This window comes from Zonotrichia albicollis, chromosome 31 (genome assembly GCF_047830755.1).
Source record: "Zonotrichia albicollis isolate bZonAlb1 chromosome 31, bZonAlb1.hap1, whole genome shotgun sequence".
NCBI lineage: Eukaryota > Metazoa > Chordata > Aves > Passeriformes > Passerellidae > Zonotrichia > Zonotrichia albicollis.
In genome coordinates, this window is record NC_133849.1 from 2,773,884 (window position 1) to 2,801,473 (window position 27,590).

The window sequence follows — 27,590 nt, forward strand, 5'->3', positions numbered from 1 at the left end:
CGGGCAAACCTCTCCCAGGGCTGACTGGCAGAGCTCTGGTCTGCTCCCGAGCTCCCCGGGGGCGCTTTGGGAGGCGGCTGTTCCCGGGCACCCTCCTCTGCCGGCCTTTCCCAGTCTGCTCATCCCTCCCTTGGTGACAAGGCCCTGCCGCCCATGAGCACGGGGACTGTGTGGGGCGTTGCGGGCACAAAGGAGAGGGGCAGTAGGGAGAACGAGGTCTCACCTGGCCAGCAGACCCACTGCACAGTGGTGGGTGTCGGCACGGAGCAGCGTGTCCCAGGCACGCTTGCGCTCCATGGACAGCACCACGTGCTCATAGCGCATTTGGCAGAGCAGGGCCTTCAGGGTCTGCAGCGCAAAGCTGTGGGCACAGCAAAGGCCAGGTCACGCTGGGAGCCCCGGCTCCTGCCCTGGGGCATGGGAGGGATGGGGAGACTGGGAGGACTGGCACGGAGCACCTGTTGGGGTTGGCGGAGAGGCCGTGTTGCTCCTGGCATCCCTGCCAGAAGGTCTCAACCTCTTCTGGCATCTCCTGCGTGCTGATGTAAGCTTGGAAGAGCAGATGCAGAAAGAGACTGGGGAAATACTCCAGCACGACAGGCGAGCGCCAGGCCAGATTGATGATTTTCCACACTGCCACAGTTGCCTGCATGGAATAAAACAGCCAGAGACAACGCTCAGTGGCCAAGACATCCACGTGGCAGGGCCTGAGCGTGCAAGGGAGAGGCCGGGGGAGACACGGGGGGAGCAGGCGGCCTGGTGCCCCTGAGCCCTGCCCCTAAGGCAGGATTCAGCCCAGTGCCTGAGGCAGGGAGATGCAGCTGGGGGGAGCACAGAGAGCTGGCTGCTCCAGAGGCAGCCTGGGGGCTGGCAAAGGCCGGCACCAAAAACTCAAAGCCAGGGCAAAGACTCCTGGTGCCTCTCTCCTGCCACAGAGACCTGTGGCCCCGGGGGACATCTCTGCCAGAGGACAGCCAAAGCCAGCGTGCCTTGGTGTCTATGTGATCTTTTCTGCAGGTGGCTGTTGGCAGGAGCACCTGGAGCAATTGGTGGCCACACTTGGTATCCGTCAGAAGGCAGAGGCTGTTGTCCCTTCCTGGAATGATTTTTGCTCGGAAGTGATTATCTGCAGCACAAAACCACCATCCCCTATTGACTTTCACAGGACAATGCCATTCTTGCAGAGATACTGTCAAGTTGCCTTGTGTGCTTCTGGCTGTTTTTCTTTCTCTCTGGATGAAAACCTCAGCCCAGCGTCTGATGGCCAATGCTGCGGGTGCTGCCCGTCTGGCTGTGGCCAGCAGCTCGTGCCCAAACACAAGCGGGTGCCTTCTAGGCAAGGGGATGGACTGGCATTAGCAGTCATTTTCCCTGGTGTCACGGTTTGATGCTGGCACAATGCCAGTGCCCCCATGGAAATACATTCTCCCTGGTGTCTGCTGTGAGATGTGACCAGGAACAGAGTGAAGCAGGCTCCAGCTGTGGAATACAAAGAAAAAAAAATCTTTCTTAACTTACAATATATAAAAGAAACACACAGAAATAATGAAAACATTCCAAACATTTCTCCTCCCCCCAACCAAATTCCCAATACATCCCAGTAAGGCAAAACCTTGGACTCGCAATTCAGTTGCCACCCCTCAGGTCACCAACTCTCAGTCCATCACCACCCCTCAGATAATCAACTCTCAGTTCATCAAGGAGAGAGGAGTCCCTCTTGTGCCACAGGCTTCCCCAGGAAACACAGTTGAAACCTCTTGTGTTTCCATGTCACACATGGCACCGCCTGGAAATCATTTCCCATGGTGACATCTTCCTTCCATGCCCAGTGCTCTCACCACTGCACACGCACCAGAGCTGCTTCTGGGGTTCCCCTTTTAAGGATGCTTTGCCCAGTTCCAAAAAGAGCAACAGTCTCTCACTTTTGGGACACCTGTCCCTCCCAAATTCACTACCTGGGGCCGAGGGGTCTCAAGAACAAAGATCTTCTTCCTCACTGAAGGCAGAGGGCACCACCACCCTCCTCATCCATCTCTGTTCATGCCACTCCTTCACATCACATCACTGCACTCTCTTGGCTCCGAGTCATTGTGTCCCCCTAATGCACTCTCTAAATGTTCTCTCTAAATGCACCTCTCTAAATGTACCCCCTAAATGCACTCTCTGTGTCACAGGAAAAATGGTTCTGTCCATGGCTATACAAGAAAAGTTCAGAGAAAGGCCACTCCATCATTTCCTCCCGTGTAAGATTCTTCTCAACTTCTCTTGTGGCCCATCTCCTCTTATCTCATCTCTATCTCTCTTCTCATTCAGCTCCAGGAGGATCAGCATTTGTAAGGTTTCCATCATCCAAGAAAAGCGTTAAAATCTCGGGCTCTGCCTGCCCAGAACTCCCACGCTGGCCCTGCCGGGCACCTTCTCTCTGCACCCCTTCTCCTTCTCGGCTGTGCTGCCAGCACAAGATATCAAATTTCAAGGTGGCACAGGCACAGACACCGGCTCTCTCTCTCTGTGGCCGCTGCCCGATGCCTCTCAGTGCTCCTCCACCCTTCCATCGTGCAGGGGCCTTCACCTCCCTTCTCTGTCCAAGGCCCGGCTCCCCTCACCCGGCCGCATGGCTTCCCCTCCCGCACCCAGCCCGCAGCCGGGCAGGGCAGCTCTGAACCTTTCAACCACCGAACCAAGAGAGCTTCCCCTGGGAGTTCTCTGCTTTTAACCCCCTGTGTGCTCAGAGGTGAATCCACGTCCTTAGGGGCCACACCAGGTGCCAATATTCAAATCTGAGCACTGATTGGTTTGACCACAGCATCCCAAAAATCTCACTTCCTCTCAAACCAGGACAGGGAGGAGGAATGTTTTTAGGAGGTTTTCGTTCTGACTTCTGTGTGTTTCTTTTATATATTATAAGTTAATAAAGTTTTTTTTTTCTTTTATTCCTGAACTGGAGCATGCTTTGCTGTATTTCTTGTCACATCCCACAGTGGACAATGGGGACAATGGATTTTCATGGGGGCACTGGCATTACACCAGCGTCAAACCAGGATGCCCACTCCGCTTTAGAAACACAATTTTATTAACGACAGGTCAAGACAATTACTAACAACTATTAAAATATTTAAAATACATACATTTAAATTTTAAAAACATTGCATTATATTTCAAAGAGTTAGAAAAAATTGAAAATCATAGTAAATTATTTTAAAATATTATTTAGAGATTCTTAACAAGGGCTGAGCTCCCACTCCCTGCTCCCTGTGGGAGGGGCCGATGCTGACGGGGTTCGGGGGGGGGACTGCAGCTCCGGGGGGGCGGGAAAACCGCGCGGTTCTGGTGCTGCTGCTGCTGCTGGTCTTCCTCCTCCCGCTCCCCCCGGGCCCAGCCCCCACCCTTTGTCCCCCTCCCTTTGCTCAAATCCGTCCCATCGCCCCCCCCAAACCCCTCCCCATCGCCCCCAATAAACGGCCCCGGGCCCAACTGGGAAGCTTTACTGGGAGCACTGGGAGCAGGCACTGGGTGGGGGCAGAGCGCCAGCGGGGCTGGGGGGGACACGGGACCCCCCCCAAAATCAGCGGAATGGGGACGGAGCGGGGGATCCCGGCCGGGCCCGAACCCACGGGGAGGGGCTGCGGCCGCCGCCGCAGGAGCTCTGTGGGCACAGAAAAGGGGGTGACACCGGGCTGGGGCCCAGAATGAGCGCACCCGCTCCGCCATGGGAGGGACGCCACCCCCGGCACCCTCCCTGACCTTCTTGCGCAGGGAGAAACCGAGCCCCAGCGTCAGGAAGACCAAGCCCAAGACGAAGCCCCCGATGCCCGTCAGCATCTTGCTGCGGGCGGCGTCCGGCGGCATCTCTGGGGGGTCCGCAGGGCTCAGCACCCCCAAAACCTCTCACCGACACCCCGAGCCCCTCCCAGAGCCCTCCCTGTGGCCCCCAGCCCAGCCAGGACCCCCTGAAACCTCCCCCCGATCCCTTTTTGTCCTGGCCAGGAGAAACCAAAGCCCCTCCCGTCCCTCTCAGCATCCCACAGCCCCCTCCCAGTTGCCCCCAGCGCCCCAGGACCCCCAAAGCCTCTCGCAGTCCCTTGGCAGTCCCAGCAGGACTCAACCAGAGCCCTCCCAGACTCTGCCCAGCACAACTGAGCTCATGGCGAGCCCCGCTTTGCCATCGCTGATCTCCTTCCAGCCCCTCAGGGCCCACTGCGATCCCTCCCAGTCACACCCAGTACCCCCAAACTCCCTCCCAGTAACACCCAGCACCTCCAAACTCCCTCCCAGTGCCTACCACGACCCCCCCAAGCCCATCCCACCCTCCCCAGCATCCCCCAAACCCCTGCCCAGCCCTTGCCCAGCCCCCAGCCCCTCTCCCAGCTCCAGCCCGGCTCTCTCCAGCTCCCTCCCAGTGGCTCTGCCAGCGCCCCCAGGGGCTCCCCCGTACCCCAGTGCCGCCTCAGGGGCTGCTCCAGGCTGACGTGCTCCACCTGGCAGCTGTAGCTGAGCCCGCGCCGGGGGGGAGTTTCCAGCAGCACCAGCAGCTGGTAGGTCCAGTCCCCGTTGGGAACCACGTCGGTGGCCACCACGTGCTCCGAGAGCTCCTGCTGGCCCTGGAACCACCTCACCTGGATGGCAGCAGGGTAGAAATCCATCACGGAGCAGAGCAGGCGGCCGGGGCTGGGCTGGGAGCTCGACGGGGTCACCAGCGAGATGGACACGCTGGGGGGCACTGGGAGAGAGAGAGGAGTGGGCTGGGTTTGGCTGGAGAGGACTGGGAATCGGCTAGGGAGGGAGTGGGAGCGATTGGGGTGGCACTGAGAGAAATGTGACAGGGTGGGGCGCGCTGGGACGGATGTTGGACGTCCGGGCTTGAACGAAGAATGAACTGGGAATTAATTTGGAATGGATTGGGAATAGGCTGAGAAGAGGAGAGAGGGATTTTGGAAGTACTGAGAGAGACTAGGATGGCACTCGGAGGGATTTTGGTGGCCCTAGAATTAACTGGAAATGAAGTGCGCGGCACTGGGAGGCCGAGTCCGTCCCGGGGCCCTCGGGATTTCAGCGCCAGGGACTCTGCATGGCAACTGATGAGTCATCAGAGAGACGCCCTCTCATTGGCTGAAAGGAGCCGGCTAAATGGACAACCGGGATGGACACGCCGGGCAGGCACAGGGATGGACTGGGACGGACTGGGAGAACCACGGGGGTCACTGGGTGGGACAGGATTGAGCCCGGGGTTGTTCCGAAGGAGGGCTGAGGGGCCTGGGCTGATTCTCAGAGACGTTCTGAGGGGCTTCAGGGTCATTGGCAGGGCAGGGCCCGAGGGGACACGCTCTGCCCCGCGCTCACCTCGGTGCCCCGTGAGGAACGGGGCAGCAAGCTCGTAGCCGGCCCAGCAGAACGTGTCCACCGCAGCCCGATTATCCTCCAGTATTTCAGGGATTCCGTTGCAGCACCGAGCCTGTGTCTCCCCATAGGTGTTGTCTCCCACGAACACCCCCACATCGCTGTCGAACATCATGTACTGCTCGTTCAGGATTTTCTGTTCGGATCCCTTTGTCCCGCTGTCCTGGTTTGAAAAGGAAGTGGGATTTTTGGGATGCTGTGGTCGAACCAATCTGTGCTCACATTTGAATATTGGCAACTGGTGTGTCCCCTGAGGACGTGGATTCACCTCTGAGCACACAGGGGGTTAAAAGCAGAGAACTCCCAGGGGAAGCTCTCTTGGTTCCGTGGGTGAAAGGTTCAGAGCTGCCCTGCCCGGCTGCCGGCTGGGTGCGGGAGGGGAAGCCATGCGGCCGGGTGAGGGGAGCCGGGCCTTGGACAGAGAAGGGAGGTGAAGGCCCCTGCAGGATGGAAGGGTGGAGGAGCACTGAGAGGCATCAGGCAGCGGCCACAGAGAGAGGGAGAGCCGTGTCTGTGCCTGTGCCACCTTGAAATTTGCCATCTTGTGCTGGCAGCACAGCCAAGAAGGAGAAGGGGTGCAGAGAGAAGGTGCCCGGCAGGGCCAGCGTGGAAGTTCTGGGCAGGCAGAGCCTGAGATTGTAACCCTTTTCTTGGATGATGGAAACCTTACAAATGCTGATCCTCCTGGAGCTGAATGAGAAGATAGGGATGAAATAGGAGAAAAAAGGGCAAGTGTGATCAAAGTCCGTGCAAGCGAAAGATGTCAGAAGAAGTTGAGAAGAATCTTAGGCGGGAGGAGATGATGGAGTGGCCTTTGGCTGGACTTTTCTTGCATAGCCATGGACAGAACCATTTTTCCTGTGACACAGAGACTGCATTTAGGGGGAGGCAATGGCTCGGAGCCAAGAGAGTGCAGGGATGTGATGTGAAGGAGTGGCATGAACAGAGACGACGGGTGAGGAGGGTGATGGTGCCTTTGACCTTCAGTGAGGAAGAAGATCTCTGTTCTTGAGACCCCTCGGCCGCAGAGGTGAATTTGGGAGGGACAGCTGTCCCAAAAGTGAGAGACTGTGCTCATTTTTGGAACTGGGCAAAGCATCCTTAAAAGGGGAACCCCAGAAGCAGCTCTGGTGCGTGTGCAGTGGTGAGAGCACTGGGCATGGAAGGAAGATGTCACCATGGGAAATGATCTCCGGGCAGTGCCACGTGTGACATGGAAACACAAGAGGTTTCAACTGTGTTTCCTGGGGAAGCCTGTGGCACAAGAGGGACTCCTCTCTCCTTGATGAACTGAGAGTTGATTATCTGAGGGGTCGTGATGGATTGAGAGTTGGTGACCTGAGGGGTGGCAACTGAATTGCGAGTCCAAGGTTTTGCCTTACTGGGATGTATTGGGAATTTGTTTGGCGGGAGGAGGAATGTTTGGAAGGTTTTCATTCTTTCTGTGTGCTTCTTTTATATATTGTAAGTTAATAAAGTTTTTTTTCTTTGTATTCCAAAGCTGGAGCCTGCTTCACTCTATTCCTGGTCACATCTCACAGCAGACACCAGGGAGAATGTATTTTCATGGGGCCACTGGCATTGTGCCAGCATCAAACCGTGACACCAGGGAAAATGGCTGCTGGTGCCAGTCCATCCCCTTGCCCAGAAGGCACCCGCTTGTGTTTGGGCACGAGCTGCTGGCCACAGCCAGACGGGCAGCACCCGCAGCATTGGCCATCAGACGCTGGGCTGATGTTTTCATCCAGAGAGCAAGAAAAGCAGCCAGAAGCACACAAGGCAACTTGACAGTATCTCTGTAAGAATGGCATTGTCCTGTGAAAGTCAATAGTGGATGGTGGTTTTGTGCTGCAGATAATCACTTCCGAGCAAAAATCATTCTAGGAAGAGACAACAGCTTCTGCCTCTGACAGATACCAAGTGTGGCCACCAATTGCTCCAGGTGCTCCTGCCAACAGCCACCTGCAGAAAAGATCACATAGACACCAAGGCACGCTGGCTTTGGCTGTCCTCTGGCAGAGATGTCCCCCGGGGCCACAGGTCTCTGTGGCAGGAGAGAGGCACCAGCGTTGGCAGGCCTTGGGCATGGCAAATCTCCTTTGGCAGGGACTCTTCCACAGCTGCTGCTGCCAGCGCTGCCCAGGGGACAGAGCAGCATTGGAGCTCTGGGCCACACGTCCCGTGTCTGTGTCACGGCCCTGCGAGTGTGCCAGCCACCCAGCACCGGGACTGGTCCCAAAGAGGCCGTGGCAGGGCCTGTGGAAGGCCCCGGTGCCCTTCCTGCTCTGCTGCCTTGGCAGCCGTGGGGGCTCATTCTGCTGCCCTGAGCAGGCAGAGCAGAGGAGCAGCTGCTTCTTGTTTGGGCCCTTGCTAAAGTTCCTGCTGGGCTGTGTCTTCAACACTTGGGGCAAGGTCTTGCCTGCAAGCTGGGGCACTTTGGGTGGGGTGGGGGTGTCCCCAGGGCACGTGGAGGTGTGTCCTGGGGCTCTCTGTCACACAGTGCACCGTGGTCACCGTGGGATGGAAAGGGACAGAAGTGTGCAAGGGTGACCCTTTATGACACGGCGTGACGTAGGTGCTGGCGGCGCCACGGCCACGCCACAGTGCTCGGTGCACGCGACGGGACAGGACGGGACAGAGCAAGGCTGTGAGGAGCCCCCACACAGCCAGCTCGTTCCTTGCTGACCCGGAGCTTTTCCGAGGCGTTCCCTGTGCAGGTGACCTCGAGGCCAGGCTGCGGGACTCGGGGACGTGGAGCATTTCCCAAGCGTCTGCCATCCCTGCAGCCGGTGCCCTCGAGGACAGACTGCAGGACTTGCAGTCCTATTTCCTTCTTGAGACTTCTCTCTTGCTGCTGCCCTCGAGGACAGACTGCAGGACTTCCTGTCCTGTGGCCTTCCCGAGGCTCCTCTGTTGCAGGTGCCTTCAGGGCACAACTGCAGCACTTGCTCATCTTCAGCCCTTCCGAGGCCTCTCTGCTTCAGCAAGCACTCCTACCCACAAAGAGTGACATGGAGTAGAGACACCCCAGCGTGCCCAAGCTGGCCTGGCTGGAGGAGGAAGAGGCTGGAGCTACCTCAGCACAGCAGCCTGAAGAACTGGAGCAGTTGCAGCTGCTGCAGGAGCGTGAGTGTCAGAGCTGGGCCACAGGGCTGGTGCCTGTAGCCAGCTTGGCCCCATCCCATCCCATCCCATCCCATCCCATCCCATCCCATCCCATCCCATCCCATCCCATCCCATCCCATCCCATCCCATCCCATCCCATCCCATCCCATCCCATCCCTGTGGACATATCCATGGATAGGACAGAAGCTGGGCTGGAGCACCTGGCAGCTGCGCTCCATCCCCCGGGCATCCCGAGGCTCTCCCTGCCTGCGGAGCTCAGGGCTGGGCTGTGTTCTCTGGCCTCTCCCACAGCCCCTCAGCTCTGGCTGCGCTCGCTCTTTGCCAGATGCAGCCAAGGATGGGACACAAGAACAGGAAGATGCCCGTGGCCGCTTGGGCAGAACGGCGCAGGTACCTGCGGCCACCCCCACCTGGGCTGGGCCTGCTGGCACTGCTCAGCCAAGCACCAGGCTTGGAGCGCTCCATGGATTCTCCCTCCCTTGCTGCCCTTCTCCCCCAGACCCTCTGTGAATTCATCACGTGCCTTTGGCAGGAAGAGACCGCCGGTGTGAGCACGGGTGTCTTGGCCAACCTTCCGTTCCTCGATGCCGAGACCGGTGCTGCCATGCTGGATTTGCTTGTGGAGAAGGGTGTCTCCAATCCAACACAAGTAAGCAGCCTGGGGCAAGGGCTCGATGGCCCCAGCAGTGGTGTGGCGCCTCCAGCTGGGTCTGCCGGGCTCCTTTGGCCTTTGAGGCCCGGCCCAATGCGGTTGGAAGGGAAGCACTTCTCAGGGGAAGGTGCTGCTCTGGCAGCTCTGCGAGTCTCCCCGTGCCCTCTGCAGGTGCCCGCCATGGTGAGGTTCATCCACCAGTGGCTCACGGCCAATGAGTCTGCTGGGCACAGGCTGGACAAGGCCCTTCTGGAGCTGACCCAGGAACACCCCTGTGACGTGCTGATCACCCTCTTGCGCTGGGCCCCATCGTGTGACAGGTAGGGCAGCCCCACGTGCCTTGAGGGCTCAGGCTTGACCGGCCCGTCACCCTGTAGAGCCTGTCCCTGCTGGCTGCCAGACAGGCGGGCAGTTCCAGGATCCTCTGGCTCCTCTGTTTTCCAGTGCTGCCATGTCAGCTCCTGAGCCTGGTGCCACGCTCTCTCCCTGCCCCTCGGGGCCTGTACCCACGTGGGCTGGCTGGCCGCTGCCGGCCAGGGGCAGTGGGCAGAGGCAGGGCTGAGGGCCAGCACGGGGCCCTGCAGCTGCCCAGGCCACGGCGCTGTGGCCGAGCCCGCCCTGACACAGAGCTCTGACCCCACAGAGCTGCCGCCACCATGTGGGGAACCATCATGTCCTCGAGCAGGACTGCGGAGCCGGCGCTGCAGCTGCTCCTCCATGTGCTGAGCGCCTGGCCCGTGCACAGTGTGTACACCTCCGATGGGGACGACGCAGGAGTCTTTGCCCTGGCTGTGAGTTTCTGGTGCCGGCCTTTGCCAGCCCCCAGGCTGCCTCTGGAGCAGCCAGCTCTCTGTGCTCCCCCCAGCTGCATCTCCCTGCCTCAGGCACTGGGCTGAATCCTGCCTTAGGGGCAGGGCTCAGGGGCACCAGGCCGCCTGCTCCCCCCGTGTCTCCCCCGGCCTCTCCCTCGCACGCTCAGGCCCTGCCAAGTGGATGTCTTGGCCACTGAGCGTTGTCTCTGGCTGTTTTATTTCATGCAGGCAACTGTGGCAATGTGGAAAATCTTCAATCTGGCCTGGCGCTCGCCTGTCGTGCTGGAGTATTTCCCCAGTCTCTTTCTGCATCTGCTCTTCCAAGCTTACATCAGCACGCAGGAGATGCCAGAAGAGGTTGAGACCTTCTGGCAGGGATGCCAGGAGCAACACGGCCTCTCCGCCAACCCCAACAGGTGCTCCGTGCCAGTCCTCCCAGTCTCCCCATCCCTCCCATGCCCCAGGGCAGGAGCCGGGGCTCCCAGCGTGACCTGGCCTTTGCTGTGCCCACAGCTTTGCGCTGCAGACCCTGAAGGCCCTGCTCTGCCAAATGCGCTATGAGCACGTGGTGCTGTCCATGGAGCGCAAGCGTGCCTGGGACACGCTGCTCCGTGCCGACACCCATCACTGTGCAGTGGGTCTGCTGGCCAGGTGAGACCTCGTTCTCCCCACCGCCCCTCTCCTTTGTGCCCGCAACGCCCCACACAGTCCCCGTGCTCATGGGCGGCAGGGCCTTGTCACCAAGGGAGGGATGAGCAGACTGGGAAAGGCCGGCAGAGGAGGGTGCCCGGGAACAGCCGCCTCCCAAAGCGCCCCCGGGGAGCTCGGGAGCAGACCAGAGCTCTGCCAGTCAGCCCTGGGAGAGGTTTGCCCGCCCAGCCCAGGAGCAATGGTGCCTTTTTCTCCCTGCCAGGGAGATGCGCCGTGTCTCCATCATCTGGTGCTGCAGCATGGCATCCGGCCTCTTTGAGCTGCTCAGCGAAGGCGTTTCAGACTGGGAACTGCCCGCCCTGGCCTTCCTGGTGGAGGTGAGCCCCATGGCCAGCGCTGCCTGGCTCAGCTGCCTCCCACCCCTCTGCCCTCTCGTAGCCGCAGCTGCCTGGGATGCTGCCCGTGCCCTGTGCTGCTGCCTTGGCTCGGCCCTGTGCACTTCTGAGCTCCTGCCAGCCGGGCACCTCTGTGCCTGCTCTGTGCCTTGCAGCTCCTGGATTGCCTGGACTTGAGCCAATGCGCTGAACAAGTCCTGGAGATCCTGAGAAGTCACCTGCAGAGCCAGTCCAGGCAGATGCGTCGCGTGGCGCTCCGAGGCCTCGTGGTGCTCACCTCGATGGTGAGAAGGAGGCAACAGCTGAAGCTGTGCTGGCAGCGTGGGGGTGGGGCAAGCAGCCCCTTGGGCTCAGCTGGGCTTTGGCAGCTGTGGCAGCTGCTCCCAGCTCTCCAGGCTCGCTGTTCAGCTGCCTGAGTGCTTTGGGACAGGCCTTCATTTTCTGAGCCCTGCAGCAGCAGCAGCAGCAGCGTGGGGTTGCCCAGCCTTGTTTTGCACACAGGATCCAAGCATGTACAGCCTGACCGAAAGCCTTGTGAAGCTACTCTGGGATAGGGATGAAGACATCGTGGAGAAGACCCTCATTGTGCTCAGCCTCCTGATGCTGCAGGAAGACCTGGCAATAGCCAGCCCCATCGCCCTGCAGCTGGCTAAGGTGCTCTGGCACCTCTTTGACAATGTGAGGCTCTGTGCCCCCAGCCACGGGCACTTGGGTGCTGCCTTGGGCCTGGGCACAGGGGGGCCTGGAGCAGCTGATGTGAAGGGATTTGGCTTCCTTTCCAACAGGACAACAGCCTTGTGCAGCTGCTCTCCATTTGCCTCTTCCAAGACGTGATTGCCTTTGTAGTGGCAAAGGGAGAAAAGCCCCTGAAGAAGCCTGTGAACCAGAGCCTGCTCCCACTCTTCTTCCACTGCCACGATGAGAACCCGTGTGTGGCACAGGTGAGGCCTCCTGGGTGTCCCCATGGGAGGGGGCTCAGCTGTCTCCCCAGCCCCTGGCACCTGACGGGCTCCAGCCTCCTCCCGGCCCTGGCTCAGAGATGCGGCTCCTGTGCCCTGGGCTGCGGTGCCATCTCTGGCTCTCTGCTGCTCTGCAGGCCTCTCGGGAAACGCTGCTTTCTGCAGTGAGCTTCCTGAAGAGGAAGGATCTCAAGCAGCTGCTGCAGACAGATCAAATGTGGAGATTTGCTGAGTGCTTGGTAAGGAAGGACAGCCTGGAATGCCCAGCCCAATCCCTGCAGCAGCCGCCTGCCCACGGCGCCCAGTCTGTGGGGCTGGCAGCTGTGGCCCCTGCCCAGTGCCGCACGCAGGGGCACCGGCCTGCGCCCCACACGCCGCTCCATTCCCTGGGCCGTGCGGGCTCTGCTCCAGGCTCCTCTGGCCCCAAGGCCGGTGCCGACGGAGCCCCGAGCCAGCCGGGCTCTGCTGCGGGGCGGCACCGCGGCTCGCCGGGCCCTGTGCCCCGTGCCGAGCCCGGCGCCTGCGGCTGCTGCCCGGGCCGCGGGGCTCTGTGGGCAGGGCGAGCAGCGCCGGCCGTGGGGAGCGCCCGGCCCAGGGGCAGGGCCCGCATCAACCCTTTCCCTCCGTGCCCTGCCGCTCTCTGCAGCTGGCAGAGGACAGGAGCCGAGCGGCCGAGCACCTGCGCCTGGCCCTGCCCTACCTGCGGAGCGCACAGGAGTCCCTGCGAGAGGCGGCCGTCAGGTTCATCGATGAGCGCCAAGCCCGGCTCCCTCCCCGGCCCGCCCCATTGCCGCAGCTCGGCCTCGGCCCCGCCTGCTGTGCCGGCAGCAGGATCCGGGCGCGGGCATGGGCAGCCCCCGCTGGCCTGGGCATTGCTGCTGCCGCCCTCTGGCAGCCGTGCCCTGGGGCGGCAGCGTGCGCCAGGGGCCCGGGCTGAGCCCTGCCGGGCCAGCAGGGCGTGAGGCCTCAGGGCTGGCAGCGCCCGTGGGCGGCAGCTGTGCCTCTGAAGGCAGGACACGCTCTGTGCTCCCCAGGGATGGCCGGGCGCTACCTGACAGGGCAGCAGCCGCACTTCCGCATCATCTGCAGCGGTGAGTGAGGCCCGCGGGCTCTCGGCGGGGGCTGCCGCTGGCAGCTGCGTTCCCTGGCCCGCCCGCCGACGGCTCCGCTCCCTGCGCGCCCCAAGGGCAGCGGGGCCACAGCGCAGACACCTTGCAGGGGCCTGCGGGACATTCCTGGCCAGCAGCTGCCAGCTCGTCCTTCTTGGCTCCTGCTTCCTCCAGGCCGTGCCAGCAGCTGCGTGGCACGGACGAGGCTGGAGGCTCTGCCCAGCTCGCCGCAGATCCAGCCACTGACTGTGCCTCTGTTTCTCTCTCTGCAGCCCTTCAGGACATGACGGATGACAGCAGCCCTGCCATCTCATGCCTGGCGCTTCAAGCTCTGCACATCCTTTTAGCTGTACAGAGCGTTCCCTGCTCCCGGCTCCAGAGGATGCGAGACCAACTCCGCCGCCTCTGGCAGTCGCGGCCTTTCCTGTGTGCCCGTGGCTGAGTGTCCTGCCGCGGCGCTGTGGAGAACTGATCCGGGAGGCTGCGTCTGCTGGGGTCGCCTGAGCCTGCGGGGAACACCTCTCCTCTGCCAGCACTTCCTTTCCCTTCACCCACTCCAGGAACATTAAATTGCTGTTGTTGGATAGCCGGGTGTCCAGCAGCTTTCTCTTGGTGCACAGTGTCTTCAGGCCAATGGGGAAGAGGGGAAAGGCTGCTTGGTCTGCGCAATTTGCCCGAGCGTGCGGTGTGGAAGGGAAAGTGGCCAAACGCCCCTCGGCCTTTGGTGGTTCCTGCAGGAATGTTTTTGTTCCTGCATCAAGTCATTTGGAGCTGGGGGAACAAGTGTGTTCCGTGTCCATGGAAGAGCAGAAATTGGCAGGATGTGTCCGCTTCCACCGCTTGTCTTGGCTGTTCCTTCGCAGTGCTGGCAGCACCATCAGAGACACAGTACACATTCTCTCATGCCAGGGTCATCCCAGTCTTCTGCACTTGCCCAGGCTCCTCCCAGGTTCACCAGGGAAAATGGCTGCTCGTGCCAGTCCATCCCCTTGCCCAGAAGGCACCCGCTTGTGTTTGGGCACGAGCTGCTGGCCACAGCCAGACGGGCAGCACCCGCAGCACTGGCCATCAGATGCTGGGCTGATGTTTCTATCCACAAAGCAAGAAAAACAGCCAGAAGCACACAAGGCAACTTGACAGCATCTCTGTAAGAATGTCATTGTCCTGTGAAAGTCAATAGTGGACGGTGGTTCTGTGCTGCAGACAATCACTTTCAAGCAAAAATCATTCCAGGAAGGGACAACAGCCTCTTCCTTCTGACAGATATCAAGTGTCTTGGTTTGGAAAGACAGGAGTCTGTTAAGGAAGGCAGGAGCCTCCCCTGAAATGGACTATGTAAGCCCTCCCCATCCCTCCAAATTGCTATAATTTTTTAATTAAGACACTCCCAGGAAAAAATATGGGAGCAGGAAATAACAGTTCTTTAACAGGAAAAAGAAAAAAAAATAATAAAATAAACAATGCAGTACACTAGAACAACACTGACAGAGTCACAAGCCACCCTGACACGCTGTGGGGTGTTGGTGGCAGTCCAATTGGAAATGTGGCTGCAGTCCTCCTGCAGGGTCAGGTGTGGGTCTGTTGGAGCAAGGGGGTCCTGCAGAGAAGGATTAGTTCTTCCTCTGAAGATCTAGTAGAAGAAGAGGCAGCTGCTGTTCCTCTGGGGAATCCCGTGCAGAAAGCTGTGCTGGTGTCTCAAAAACCTCTGGATTATATCTGGGTAGGAATGCTTGGCTCCTCCCTCTGGGCGGAGCATCTCACAATGAGATGTTTCAGTTCTTATCAGTCATGCAGTGACATTCAATAGTCTGTTATCAGCAGATGTCCCCTCCCGAGGGAGGTGAATGTGGTCACTCAAAGAGAGAGATAAGGCAAACTGCCCACTTGATAAAGGTAATCTGCCATACAGATGGTAATTGAAAACATCTTGCATTGCAATCTTCAACAGTAGGATATTTTTTTAAAGAAATGAATGAGGCATTCACACCAGAAAGCAGCCACAGGACAGGTAAATCTTTCAGAAAAAGGAATTTATTGCTCCATTGCCAGAAGAAACTTTTTCCCTCCTGGCTCTGCGCTGAGGACTCCATTAGCATTCAAAGGAAGAAGTTGACACTGACCAGACAGAATCCTTTGTTTGAGTAGAATTTATGCATCATGCATGAGATGTATGAATATGCAATATGTTATTGCTTTTAAGCACTAACCTCTGTGCACGAGTGTCCTTGTTTGGGCTTATTTTGCCCAGAAAAAGGTACCCAGAGCGTCAGTAACTCTTTGTTCTTATTGCCTTGTATCGTCCTAAATCTCAGTTATTCAAATTTTTATTAATCTAATTATATTATTTTTATAAAAATTTTATTACTATTAAACTTGTAGAATTCTAAAACCCAGTGATTCACGTTTTTCACAAGTACAACCTCCAGCTAAGGCAAGCAAATGGACCATACCCAACAGAAACAATAAAGACTTGAAATTGGTCCTTGCGAGAGTCCATCCGAATTTTCCCTCATCTGCCTCATGATCTTCATTTGGGGACCGATGAAGAGAAGACCCCACCCCGAAAATCTCTGGCTTTGTAGGAGAAAGTTACACACACCAATGGCCCCAAGACCTGAGAGCGCAGCTAAGCCATTGTTCTCACAGGTGGTGTTTGCTGCGTGCTACACTGAGCTCAATGAGAAGAAGAAGGGGCACCGTGCCCTTTTTGCAACAACAGCCTTGGAAGCTGTCCCACCTCTCGGCCTGGCTGGACTTCTCCTGAGTTTCAGGTGGTCCCCCCACAGAAGACCCTCACCTGTTTTACAACCACCGGGACAGACAGACTGAGATGGAAGGAGCCGCTCCATCAAGGACTGAGACATGGAACCCCCATGTGAAAAGGCCCCTCTGCTCCTTCCAAGGACTGGCACTGAAACCCCCAGCCCGGGGCAGGTGTGTGGGGGAGGCAAGCTGACCAAAGCGAGATGTTTGCCTGCAGGTTGTGACCGCTGCACCAAGAAGACAATGGCTCTCGCTTACTGCTGAGAGCATGGACTACCTGTTACATCTATTCCTTATTGTATCTGTTTCCCCTCTCACAATTTCCAATAGTTATCGTAATAAAAACTTCTGAGTTAGCGAGAGACTTCGAGATCTCCCCGATGTAACAGGCGGATCCTCGAGTGGACTGGACCAAAGGACTTTGTCTCTACGTTGGAAGCTCTATTCCCTCTCTCCCTCTTTTGTCTCTCTCTTCCTCTATCTTTTTCTCTCCCTTAATCCCTCTATCACGTTTTGCTGTGCTCATTCAATAAAGGTGCATTTGTTTTGATTATCATTGCAAACCCCCTTGGTACTGGGTTGGTTCTTTTTGCACCCTGAGATCAAATCCATGAACCATCACGAAACCCGTCTGTGAGGACGGATCGTGACACCCCCCGAAGACCCCTCCCCAAATTCCCCCCCAAAGCCCCCCCAGCAGCCCCAGACCCCGCTAAAACCCCCTCAAGTTCCCCCCAGGCCCTCCCCAAATCCCCCCTAAACCTCCTCAAGACCTCTCCCCAAATTCCCCTCACGACCCCTCCAGGACCCCTCACCTGTCCCTGCGCCTCCTCAGCAGCTCCCGGAGCCCCCCGTCCTCTCCCAGCGCCTCCCCCGCTCTCTCCAGCGCCTCCCGCAGGACCCGCCCGAGCCCGGGGCGGCTCCCGGGGGTCCCTGAGGGGGTCCCGGGGGCGGGGGGGGGGAAGGGGGCGCCCGCTCCATGCAGGGCGCCGGGGTCAGGGGCGCCGCTCCATGCTTAGCTCTGATTGGCTGGAGCAGCGGGGGGAGGGCGGGAGTTGGTGAGGGGAGTTTGCCGGTGATTGGTTGGTTTCGTAGACGGCGCGGTGATTGACAGTAGGTGGGTGGGGGAAGCACGCGGTGATTGGTTGGATAGAGGCAAAGAAGGCGGGAGTTGCACAGGGGAGACACCCGGTGATAGGTTCGTTCAGCCCAAGAGAGGTGGGAGTAGCTTAGGGGATGTGTGCAGTGATTGGTTGGTTTGGAGCGGCGTGCGCTGTGATTCATTAATTTGGGAGATGAAGCGTGGGGATTGGATGCTTTGCAGCGGGGCACGTCGCTATTGGCTGGGAAATGCCCAGCATTTTTTAGGGAACACACCCAGTTTTTTGGAGGAAAACTGTCGGATTTTAAAGGAAAAATTCCCGTTTTTTGCAGCAGACACATTCCCGGATTTTTTGAACCCACGTGACCCCAAATAACCCCAAAATACTCGAAATAAATCCCAAAGAACCCAAAAAACCCCCAAACAAATCAAGATAATCCTAAAAAACCAAAAAAGTCAACCTAAACCCAAAAGTCCCCAAATGATTTCAAGTACACCTAAAAAAACGCATATACACCAACATAAACCCCTAGAACCCCAAATGGTTCCAAATAAACCCACATAAACCCAAATAATCCCAAACAAACACAAATACTTCCAAATACACACAAATAATTCCAAATAAACAGAAATAAACCAAGTAAAAACCAAGATAAACCCTAAATAGTCCATAAATATCCCCAAAGAAACCCAAATAATCCGAAATAAACTCCAGTTCCTCCCGTCTTCACCCCAAACCAGATCCCGACCAATCGGAACGCGCGGCACTGATGACGTTCCACTCGCTGGGCACAAACTCAGAGCACTGGCCCCCGCTCAGCGATTTTCCGCCAATCAGCGCCCGGCCCGACTCTGACTCATCACTTGCCAGCCACACACCAAGCCCTCTCACTGCGGTAAATACTCAGAGACAGCGCAGGGTAATTTCCAGCCAATCAGAGCGCGTCTCGCTGACGACTCATCAGTTGCGAGGAGCAGAATTTGGGGAGGGGGGAAGGTGACCCTGGGGATGGGATGGGGACCCCAAATTAATCCAAAACGGGGTCGGGAGCCCAAATCGGAGAAGGAGGGGCCTGGAGCCCCCAAAACCAAACACGGGAGAGGGGATTGGGGGAACGATCAGAAAGGGGAGAGTAGGGAAAAGAGGGGGGTGGGAGACCAAAATTGAGCTGGGAGATGGGACCCCCAAATTGAGGTGGGAGGGGGATTGGACACCCAAATTGAGGTAGGAGGGGAATGGGACCCCCAAATTAAGCTGGGAGGGGTATGGGATCCCAAAACTGAGCTGGGAGGAGGATGGGAAACCCCAAATTGAGCTGGGAGGGGGGTTGGACCCCCAGACAGGATGAAGCCAATTTTGTTCCTGGATTATGTAAAGTACTTTATGGATATGCAAAAAGTCTAGGAATATGCAACAGGCTGATGTAACAGGAGACAAGGACCATTGGACAAAGGTTGTTATGGCCACCAAGACCCCCCAGTTATTTTCAGGGAAACTTCTTAATTAATCTGGTTTTAATTACACCAGCATGTTGCATATTCAGAGACCCTCACACATACCTAAAAACTAATTTACATATTTTAGGAAGTATTTTACATGGCCCATCCTTGGCGGTGTCTCCCCATTTCAGGAGCCTCCACTGAAATGGAAAATGTAAACCCCCCCCTCCCTTTGATGATGATGATGATGATACTTATTAGTAGTAATAATAATAACAATAAACAACTATAAAAATAATAATTAATTTTGAAATTGAGGAGCTCTCAGGCAAAGATATGGGAGTAGAAATAACAGTTCTTTATTAGGAAAAATTAAAAATACAAATGCAGTAGCACAAACAAAAACAACAGTCACAGAGTGTCATGGTTTGACACTAGCATAATGCCAGTGCCCCCATGAAAATACTCTCTCCCTGGTTTCTACTGTGAGATGTGACCAGGAATAAGGAAAGCAGGCTCCCACTTAGAAATAAAGAAGAATTTATTAACTAAACGACAAGGGGAAAAAAAAGAAACACACAAGGAAAATGAAAATTTCACAAATACATCTGCCCCTCCTCCCCACCAACTCTCTATTACAGTACAATACATTCCCCAAATCACCAACTCTCGGTCCTGCACCACCCTTCAAACAATCAATCTTCAGTTCATCAAGAGGAGTGGAGTCCTTCTTGTGCCATGGTGACCTCTTCCTTTCATGTCCAGTGCTCTCACCACTGAATACGGACCAGAGCTGCTTCCAGGGTCATCTTTTAAGGATGCCTTGTCTCACTCCAAAAAGGGAACAGTCTCTCATTAGGGACACCTGCCCCTCCCAAATTATTGCCCCTGGGGCCGAGGGGCACCAACACTGAACCCTCTTGGGTGCAGGGCATTGCCCCCCCTGGATACAGTCTCTATATCACAAGGAAACATGGTTCTGTCCATGGCTACACAAAAAGAGTCCAGCAAAGCAGCCACTCCATCATCTCTTCCACCCGAGTTCTTCTCTATTCTTTTCATATCTCTCCCTTGCTCAGACCTTCAACACTTGCTCAGTTCCCTCTTCATCTTCCACTCCATCTCCCCTCCAGGAAAGGTCAATGCTCTGCAATGTTTTCATTGTCCACAAAGGGGCTAACAGCTCCTGCAAGCAGCCAGACACGCGGGCAGGCTGTGCTGGCAACACATGATATCAAATTTCAAGATAACAGTCCCTGGCAGGGTTATCTCTCTCTCTCTCTCTCTCTATCTCTCTATCTCTCTCTCTCTCTCTCTCTCTCTCTCTCTCTCTCTTCCCCTTCTCTCCGAGGGGAGGGGGGGGCAGGAAATACCTCTCGGTACTTCTTCCATTCTTCCACCCTTGGGCCAGGCCTACCTCCCATCACTGTCCCAGGCCCGGCCACCTCACAGCCGCGTGGCTCCCCCTCCCCCTGCCAAGCCAGCAGCCGGGACGGGGGAAGAGATCCAAACCCTTTTCCCACCTGAAATCCAAAGAGAGCCTCCCAGGGGAGAGCTCTGCTTTAAACCCCTGTGTTCTCGGAGGCGGATCCAATGTCCCAGTGGCCAAACCAGCTGCCAGTATTAAAATCTGAGCACCTATTGTTTGACCACAACATCCTAGACAACCTATTTCCTGTCAAATCACCACACAGAGTCAGAATACTCTGAAAATCCATGAAAAAGGTTGATCCTCTGGGAATCCAGTGGGAAAAGCTGAAATTTTGGGAATCCAGTGGGAAAAAGGGGTGATTCTCTGGGAATCCAGAAGAAAAAGCTGAAATTTTTGGAACCAAGTGGAAAAAAAGGCTGACCACATGGGAACACAGAGGGAAAGGGCTGATCCTTTGGGAATCCATTTCTTACCCCCCAAAGACAGGGCAAAGGCAGAGCCGTGGAGATTTTACAGGGTATCCCAAAGGTGGAGTTGGGGTTGGGGTCAGGGGTGGAGTTCGTAGCAACACAAGAAGGGTGAAATCAAACTCCTGCCTCTTAGCAACAGCATCACTCCACACAGAACGTGTCTCCAAATACTAAATTCCCCCTAAAAAAATTGAGAAATTACGGAACTTCAGATATATTCAATCAGGTTTCTTCATTTAACCCAGTTTAGGGTGTTTTTAAAGGATGAAGGAGAAGCAGAGGAAAATTAAGGCCAAACCAAAAGGCGAAGCAGCCAGGTGTGTTCCCAACATGGATCTCAGGGAATGTGAGTGACCAGGGCTGTGCCCAAAGTGCCTCCTCCAGTGGGGGATGGAGCTGGAGCAGCGCACGAAGCTCTGCCCGCACTCGGGGCACTCGCAGGGCTTCCCTTACCGGTGCCTCCGTTGGTGTTGGATCAAGTTAGAGCTGTCAGAGAAGTTCTTCCCACACTGGGGACACTCGTAGGGCCTCTCCCCAGTGTGGATGCGCTGGTGGATGACGAGGGTGGAGTTGCGCTTGAATCCCTTCCCACAGTCAGGGCATTGGAAGGGCCTCTCCTCTGTGTGAATGCAATAGTGCTGGAGGAGATGGGAGCTGTTCTGAAACCTCTTCCTGCATTTATCACACTCGTAGGGTCTCTCCCCAGTGTGGATGCGCCGGTGCTTGACGAGGGTGGAGTTGTCCTTGAATCCCTTCCCACAGTCGGGGCATTGGAAGGGCCTCTCCTCTCTGTGACTCTGATAGTGCAGGAGGAGAACGGAGCTTCTTGTAAACCTCTTCCCACACTTGGAACACTCGTAGGGCCTCTCCCCAGTGTGGATCCTCTGGTGGCTGATCAGGCTGGAGCTCTGCCTGAAGCTCTTCCCACACTCCCCACACTCATAGGGCTTCTCCCCAGTGTGGATCCTCTCGTGCTTGATCAGGTCGGAGTTCCACCTGAAGCTCTTCCCACACTCCCCACACTCGTAGGGCCGTTCCCCAGTGTGGGTCCTCTGGTGCACAATCAGGTGGGAGTTCCACCTGAAGCTCTTCCCACACTCCTCGCACGTGTGGGGCTTCTCCCCATCATGGAGCTGCTCATGGAGCACCAGCTCCGAGCTCTGGCTCCGTCTCCGGCCGCCTTCCCGGCCCAGGCTGGCTCTTTCCCCCTCAGATCCCCGCCGGCTGCGTTTGCAGCCCCTCCTCGTGCGGCATCTCCGGGGCTTTTCCTCCCCATTGCCTTCCTGCGCCGTGGAGCCGCTCAAAACGGCCTCTTCCACCAGGTTCTGCCGTGGGCATTTGTCCTCCCTGCTCTCCATGCTCAGCTCCTGCTCTGGGGGAGGAAGGACAAGGACAGGATGGGATTTGCCTCTGTGCCACAGGCAAGGGCAAGGAGATCCCCCAGGGCTGAGCTGCAGCCGGGGCCGTGCTGGGCTGGGAGATGGAGCAGCACAGAGGGGAAAGGGGCACTGACTTCCTCCTCACCTGCCTCAGTGTCCCGGGGCATCTTCCTCTTCCTCGCAGCCTCCCAGGCCTTGGCAATGGGAAATCCTGGTTTGGGGAAAACAAGGGATGAGAGCGTTTGTAGGAGTGTCAGGTGTAGGACGGTCGGGACGGATGGAGACGAGAGAGCTCTGCAGCCAGGGCGTGGAACTTGCGGTTTATTGCAAAGGGCCTGGGTGCAGGGCCCTGCTTGGAGCTGCCAGGCACAGCTCGGAGCAGGCCCGAGAGAAGAGAGGGATAGAGAGGGTGAGAGGGTGAGAGAGTAAGAGGAAAAGAGCGTATGAGAGTAATGTTCCTGTTACAATCCAATCAATCTTCTTCTATGTTGAATATTCTATTTCTCACTAACCAATCAAGTACAAGATACAAATCCTGGAGCATTTACATACAGCCTGTAAAAGTCATTACATCACCATACTGTGTTACATTTTCAACCTTAAAAACTCCTCTTTGGACCTCTTCTGCTGAGCTAGTAAGGGCTGCTCTGACCCTTGGACCTGTCTGCAAGCAGAGGGAATTGTTTCATCAAAAGGGGATTACCTTCAGTGGGGCCACACCATTGTTTTCCAGTTGTTCACTAACTGAGGTATCTCAGAGCTTGCTTTCATTTCAATCTTCCTTACACTTTTTATGTTCACAAAATCATTTGCCAGACAATCGTATTTATAAGGCTTTTTTGTTTCATCTTCCCCAACACACATTGAGTTTGAAGGTCCCTCTCCCCAAGTCCATCTCTGGAATCAACGGCTACCTGGGCTCCAGAAAAACCTCCCAAACACCCAGATTCAGCCCTGAAAAAGCCTCCCAGGAGTTCCCCGTCCCTGGTTCCTCCCCTCTGGTGTTCGGGGGTTCCCCCCTGTCCCAGCTGCTGGGGGTCACGCTTGGATTGGGGGTCCCCCTTCTCCTCGGTGCCCGCCCTGCCCAGGCTGCTGGCAGTCCCAGCAATGCCAAAAGCTCCCCCCGCTTCGCTCTCCCCATTTCGGGATGCCGGGGCTGTTTGGGCTCCCGGGCTCCCTTCTCCCCTCATTCTCTGCTCTGGGCTGTGAATGAGAGGAGGGCTGGTTGTCCCAGACCTGCCAAGTGAGTGTTGGAGTCTCCCACGCTGCGTTTCCGACTTTCCTCGAGGGAAGCAGCCAGTAAAGAGACACAGCGAGTGAGAAGAGGAGTGAGAGAATCCCCCGGGGTAACTGGGACTGGGTCTCAGAGAGGGGCTGGACCCCTCGGAGCAAGGGAGCAGAGGAGTCTCCGAGCCCAATCCACTAGGAAACGGGAAAAAAGGGGCTCCTAAAAATTCTGCTGGTTTGAGGGAGAAGAGTGCCCAAGAGCATCCAGAATTAAAACCTGCTGGGTTGAGGAATTAACATTCCAAGAGCATCCATGGTTGTGCAAAATTCTGCCGGATTGAGGGTATGCTCAAGAGCATCTGGGGTTGGGCAGCACAGCTGGGTTGAGGGATATCCAAGAGCACCAGGACTGGCCAGAAACACCTAAACTTGTAATAGGTGATGTGAAAGTGTAGTATATGGTAGAGATAATTCATGCTATTAATGTATAAAATATTGTAAAATCCACATTATGTCTTCTGACCATCCCGGCCAGGAGCAGTGTCTTATTCATATACATCTAGTTCCTGGACCTTGTTGAGATAAACATCGGGGTTTTTAATGAAAGAACAGAAGATTCCAGGGCGATAATCGCTGGCTTCCCCGGGTCACCAGGTCCAGCCAAGAGTGATTAACGCCTCGACATTACAGCTACCACAATGATCCACAGCCCCACCCTGATGCAAGTGAATGCTGACTTCCCTGGAGTCTACTGACAACATCAGACACCGGGACTGAGTCTTTGTCCCCCTCTGCACAGGTAAAGCCAAGGTTATGCATAGGAAGAGACACAAAGAACATTCGGTCATCTCTGCCTCGAGCAGAATAAACTGTAAAAGAACTCGCTGCGTCAGGCAGCATTTGTGAACAGGGGAGACTCTGACATTCGCAGGTCAGATCCGTGTTCACCCAGCACCGAACCCGGGCTCGACGCTGACCCTTGGCTGTGGTGGTTTTGAACACCGAACTTCAGTCTCACAGACAAATTAAAAAAACTTTGCCAAATTTTCCTATAAGATGGGCTCTCGATTTGATAATTTATAACAAAAGGTACCTTACTGTTGCCTTGTTGTGTGTGAGAGTGAGTCACACACAAAATCAGCCTCAGCTTCCCGGGCGGGTGGGAAGGGGGGCTGTGGAAAGAGGAGTGTGTGACCCACAAATAAGCCATTGTTCTCCTGGCGTGTGGGGGCTGTGGCATAAGGTACAGGTGACCTGCAAACGGGCCATTGTCCCCAGGGCCTGTGAGGGGGCCGTGGCTAAAGAGTGTGAGTGACACACAAATCAGCTCACAGGGGAACGGCACCGGAGGCAGCAGAGTCAGGGCCCTCCCAGGAGGCCCGGAGATACTGAGACCCAGAGGCCACCCCAAGGCCAGGGGGGGCCACAGGGACCCGCGATTCTCTGTCAACAGGGATCCACTCTGTGTCCTGAGGGCGGGAAAGAATGTGTGGAAGGGAATGGGAAATAAAAGTGAGTGAATGTAGATGAATGAAAGTATAGGTAATGCGGATTGTGCATTTTAGGCCTTACCATATCTCCTTGGAGGGAAGTCTATTGTACTGAAAGTGGGAGAAAAAAGCTTTTTACTTTTGTGTGTGTAGTTGAAAGAAAAGTGGTATTCAGGTTGTTAGTGAAAGTGAAAAACAGAGGCAAAAGATGAATAGATAAGATCTTGAAAAATGAGACAGAAAACCAGTAAGTTGGATACAGGGAAAAAAAAAAAAAGAATAGTCTTTTGTGAGTTATGTTAGCTAACAGAGATACACCTCCTTGCAAATGGAGAAAATATAGGGTATGTAGTACTCGATGGGAAAAACGTGCATACTATGGAAAAAGGGAAATTAACCTTAAACTAGTAAGCTAAAACTTGTGAATTATATACTTTAAAAAGAGCACTACAATATTTAACACAAAATAAAGGAACTACATATACTGATTCAAGGTATGCCTTTAGAGTAGTACATACGTGCAAAAAATTTGGAAAGGAAAAAGATTACTTAATTCAAGAAGAAAAGGATTAGTACATGAGGAACTTATTTTAGAGGCATTACAATCAACTAAAAGAGATAGCTATAGTACATATTAGGGACCTCCAAAAGGGAAAGACCCCAGAAATAAGAGCAAATAATTTGGCAGATCACGAAGCTAAGGATGCAGCAGAAAATGGAGCTGAAAGAGTTATGTTAATATTAACTCCAAACGAGGAAAAAATGGAAATTCCAAAGTTTAGGTGAGCAGAGAAAAAAGAATTAAACAAGACAGGAAGTGAACAAGATAAATCAGGGAAATGGAATCCTCTTGATGGAAGACAATTACCTAATAAAATGTGCTTACTAGGAAAATATTAGAAGAAATGCATCAGAAAATGCACTGGGGTACTCAAGCTTTGCGTGATCATTTTTTAAGGAACTATGGGAGCACTGGGAGTTTTGGATTTAGGATGTATCCGTAATTTGCCAAAGGATAAATAAAAAGGTGATGAGGAAAACAACATTAGGAGGCCCTGAGTTAGCTGGTTGGCCATTTCAAAGTATCCAAGCAGAAGTTTAGATTTTTTAGGTTGTGGGTTTATTTGTAAAAAAACCCCATTTAATCTAGAAGAAAGAGAATATGCCACATGTTAGACAGGAGATTTTAGGAGAATAAAAGTCTTAAAAGTATCAGAAACAACCGAGACAAAACAAGAAAAGAAAAAGGGGAAATAAAAAGAAGGGGAAGAAGAGGAAAAATAAGAAAAAGAGTGGGATCCTCTGCAGCTCTTGCCCCCTCCGTTCGCGGCCCAGGCGCCTGTCCCGGGTCCCGGCTCGCTGCCCGCCTCAGCTCCGCCTGCCCCGCTTTCCATCCCAGGTGCGGCCTCACTGCCCAGGGCAGCTCCACCTGCCCCGGCGCTCTCGCTCAATTTGTGTGCCCTGCTCCCGCTGCCTGGCCCGCGGCCGCTCTGCCGCCCATGCTGGGCAAGATGGGGGTTGCTCTGTCCTGCCGCCTGCTCCGAGCTCACCGCGCCCACCGCACCCAGGGGGGGTCCCAGCCATCCCATCCCCGCCTGCCCTGCCCGTGCCACCTGCGCTGGGCACCGCCGCTGCTGCCGGGCTCTCCCACCTGCCTTTGCTCTGCCGGGAGCTGCCGGATCAGCCGCCATCAGCCATCTGGGGGCTGCCCACGCTCCGCCTCGGGCTCCACGGGAACATCCCCCTCTGCCGATTCCGGCAGCAGACCCTGCCCACACTCCCACCGAGCCTCGGCGGGATATCCTCCCCTGACCCCGTCCTGCTCTGAGTTATGTCCCCTTGGTAACCACACCTCCGGCTGTTCAGGGAAACTCTCTCTCTCTCTAGACGAAGCACCTTATTGAAACACTAGGAGCTCAGTTAAAAGGCAGCCCTCTCCAAATTCTTTCCCAAAACACGGGACAAAGGCCATAAAAGGGAAAAAAGTGAAAGATTAGATGAAGGGATTGCTCTATTTCCGATCAGAGAGGCTCCCTTGGGAGGGATGCGCTGCCCCGCCCCGCGGGAGCCACCAGCGCCCCTGCCGGCCGTGCCCGGAACTGCACCCAAGGGGAAAGCGCCGCAGCCCAAAGGCCGGGACTGGCTCCGGGCTCTGTTTGCTGTCAGTGCCGCAGCTGTTGCTGTTTGTTTGCTTTATTATACACACTAGTAAAGAACTGGTATTCCTACTCCCATATCTTTGCCTGAGAGCCCCTTGATTTCACTAGTCTAAAAATTAAGAGGGAGGGGGTTTGCATTCTCCATTCCAAGAGAGGCTTTTTCTGCCTTCCCGAGCAGACACCTCTCTTGTAAAGCAAGACAAGCACCCACAGGCGCTGAGGGGGCTGCAGGAGGGGCACAAGAAGGCCCTGCAGCACTTGGGCACAAAGGCACAGCAGGTGAGTGCAAGAAGGGAGCAGCAAAAGGCCAAGCTGAAGGCAAAGGCCAGGGCACAGTTCCTACAGCCCCTGAGGGATCAACCCCAGGGCCCAAGGGGGCCCCAGCACCCAGGGAACGGGCTCGGCCACAAGCACCTGGCACAGGCATTGCCCTCCTCGGCAGGGGAGAGCCCACCCAAACAGCCCCTGGCAAGGAACCAGGGCTCCAGCTGCAGGGCACAAGGACACTGCAAGCACAGACAGCAGCACCCTCAGCACCAGCAAGTCCACCCCTTGATGGACATGGATTGCCAGGGCTGTCACAGCTCCCATCACACCAGGGACCCTCCACACTGCAGCCCTTGAGAACATTCAGGTGGGTCTGCATTGAGAGGAGGCATTTCCTGATGGACACAGGGGCCTCTCAATCCACTCTGAAACTTAGATCGAATGGGGAAAAATGCTAAAAATATGTGTGATTACAGAGGGGATAAGTGGGAAAAGTGGGTAAGATGTACGGTTTTACTCAACCACTATTTGTAGATCTGGGAGATGGGTTTGAAATGCATGAATTTTTATTTACTCCTAATTGCTATAATGATTTACTGGGAAGGGATTTGATCACTAAACTCAGAATAAAAATTAAAATTATAAAAGGTGATACAGAGGCCAGTTCTGTTCTACCTCTGTGTCAAATGTCTGGCCAGGCCTATGCTGAGGTGAACCCAGAAGTGTGGGCAGCCCCAGGTAAAGAGGGAAAATTAGCTAT

At 55.6% G+C, this 27,590-nt stretch overlaps 2 protein-coding genes across 2 annotated transcripts in view; one reads left to right on the plus strand and one right to left on the minus strand.

Annotated features, from left to right (window-relative positions):
* Positions 1 to 27,590, plus strand: part of LOC141725858 (uncharacterized) — a 99,216-nt gene that overhangs the window by 42,584 nt on the left and 29,042 nt on the right. The gene's annotated exons all lie outside the window — the stretch shown is intronic.
* On the minus strand, positions 18,742 to 27,441 carry LOC141725843 (uncharacterized). The gene is made up of 3 exons (XM_074529982.1): positions 26,056 to 27,441; positions 21,833 to 21,898; positions 18,742 to 21,680 (listed from the first exon to the last, which is right to left on the minus strand). The coding sequence occupies exons 1-3, from the start codon at positions 26,093 to 26,095 to the stop codon at positions 20,758 to 20,760; spliced, it is 1,029 nt and encodes a 342-aa protein (XP_074386083.1). The 5' UTR covers positions 26,096 to 27,441; the 3' UTR covers positions 18,742 to 20,757.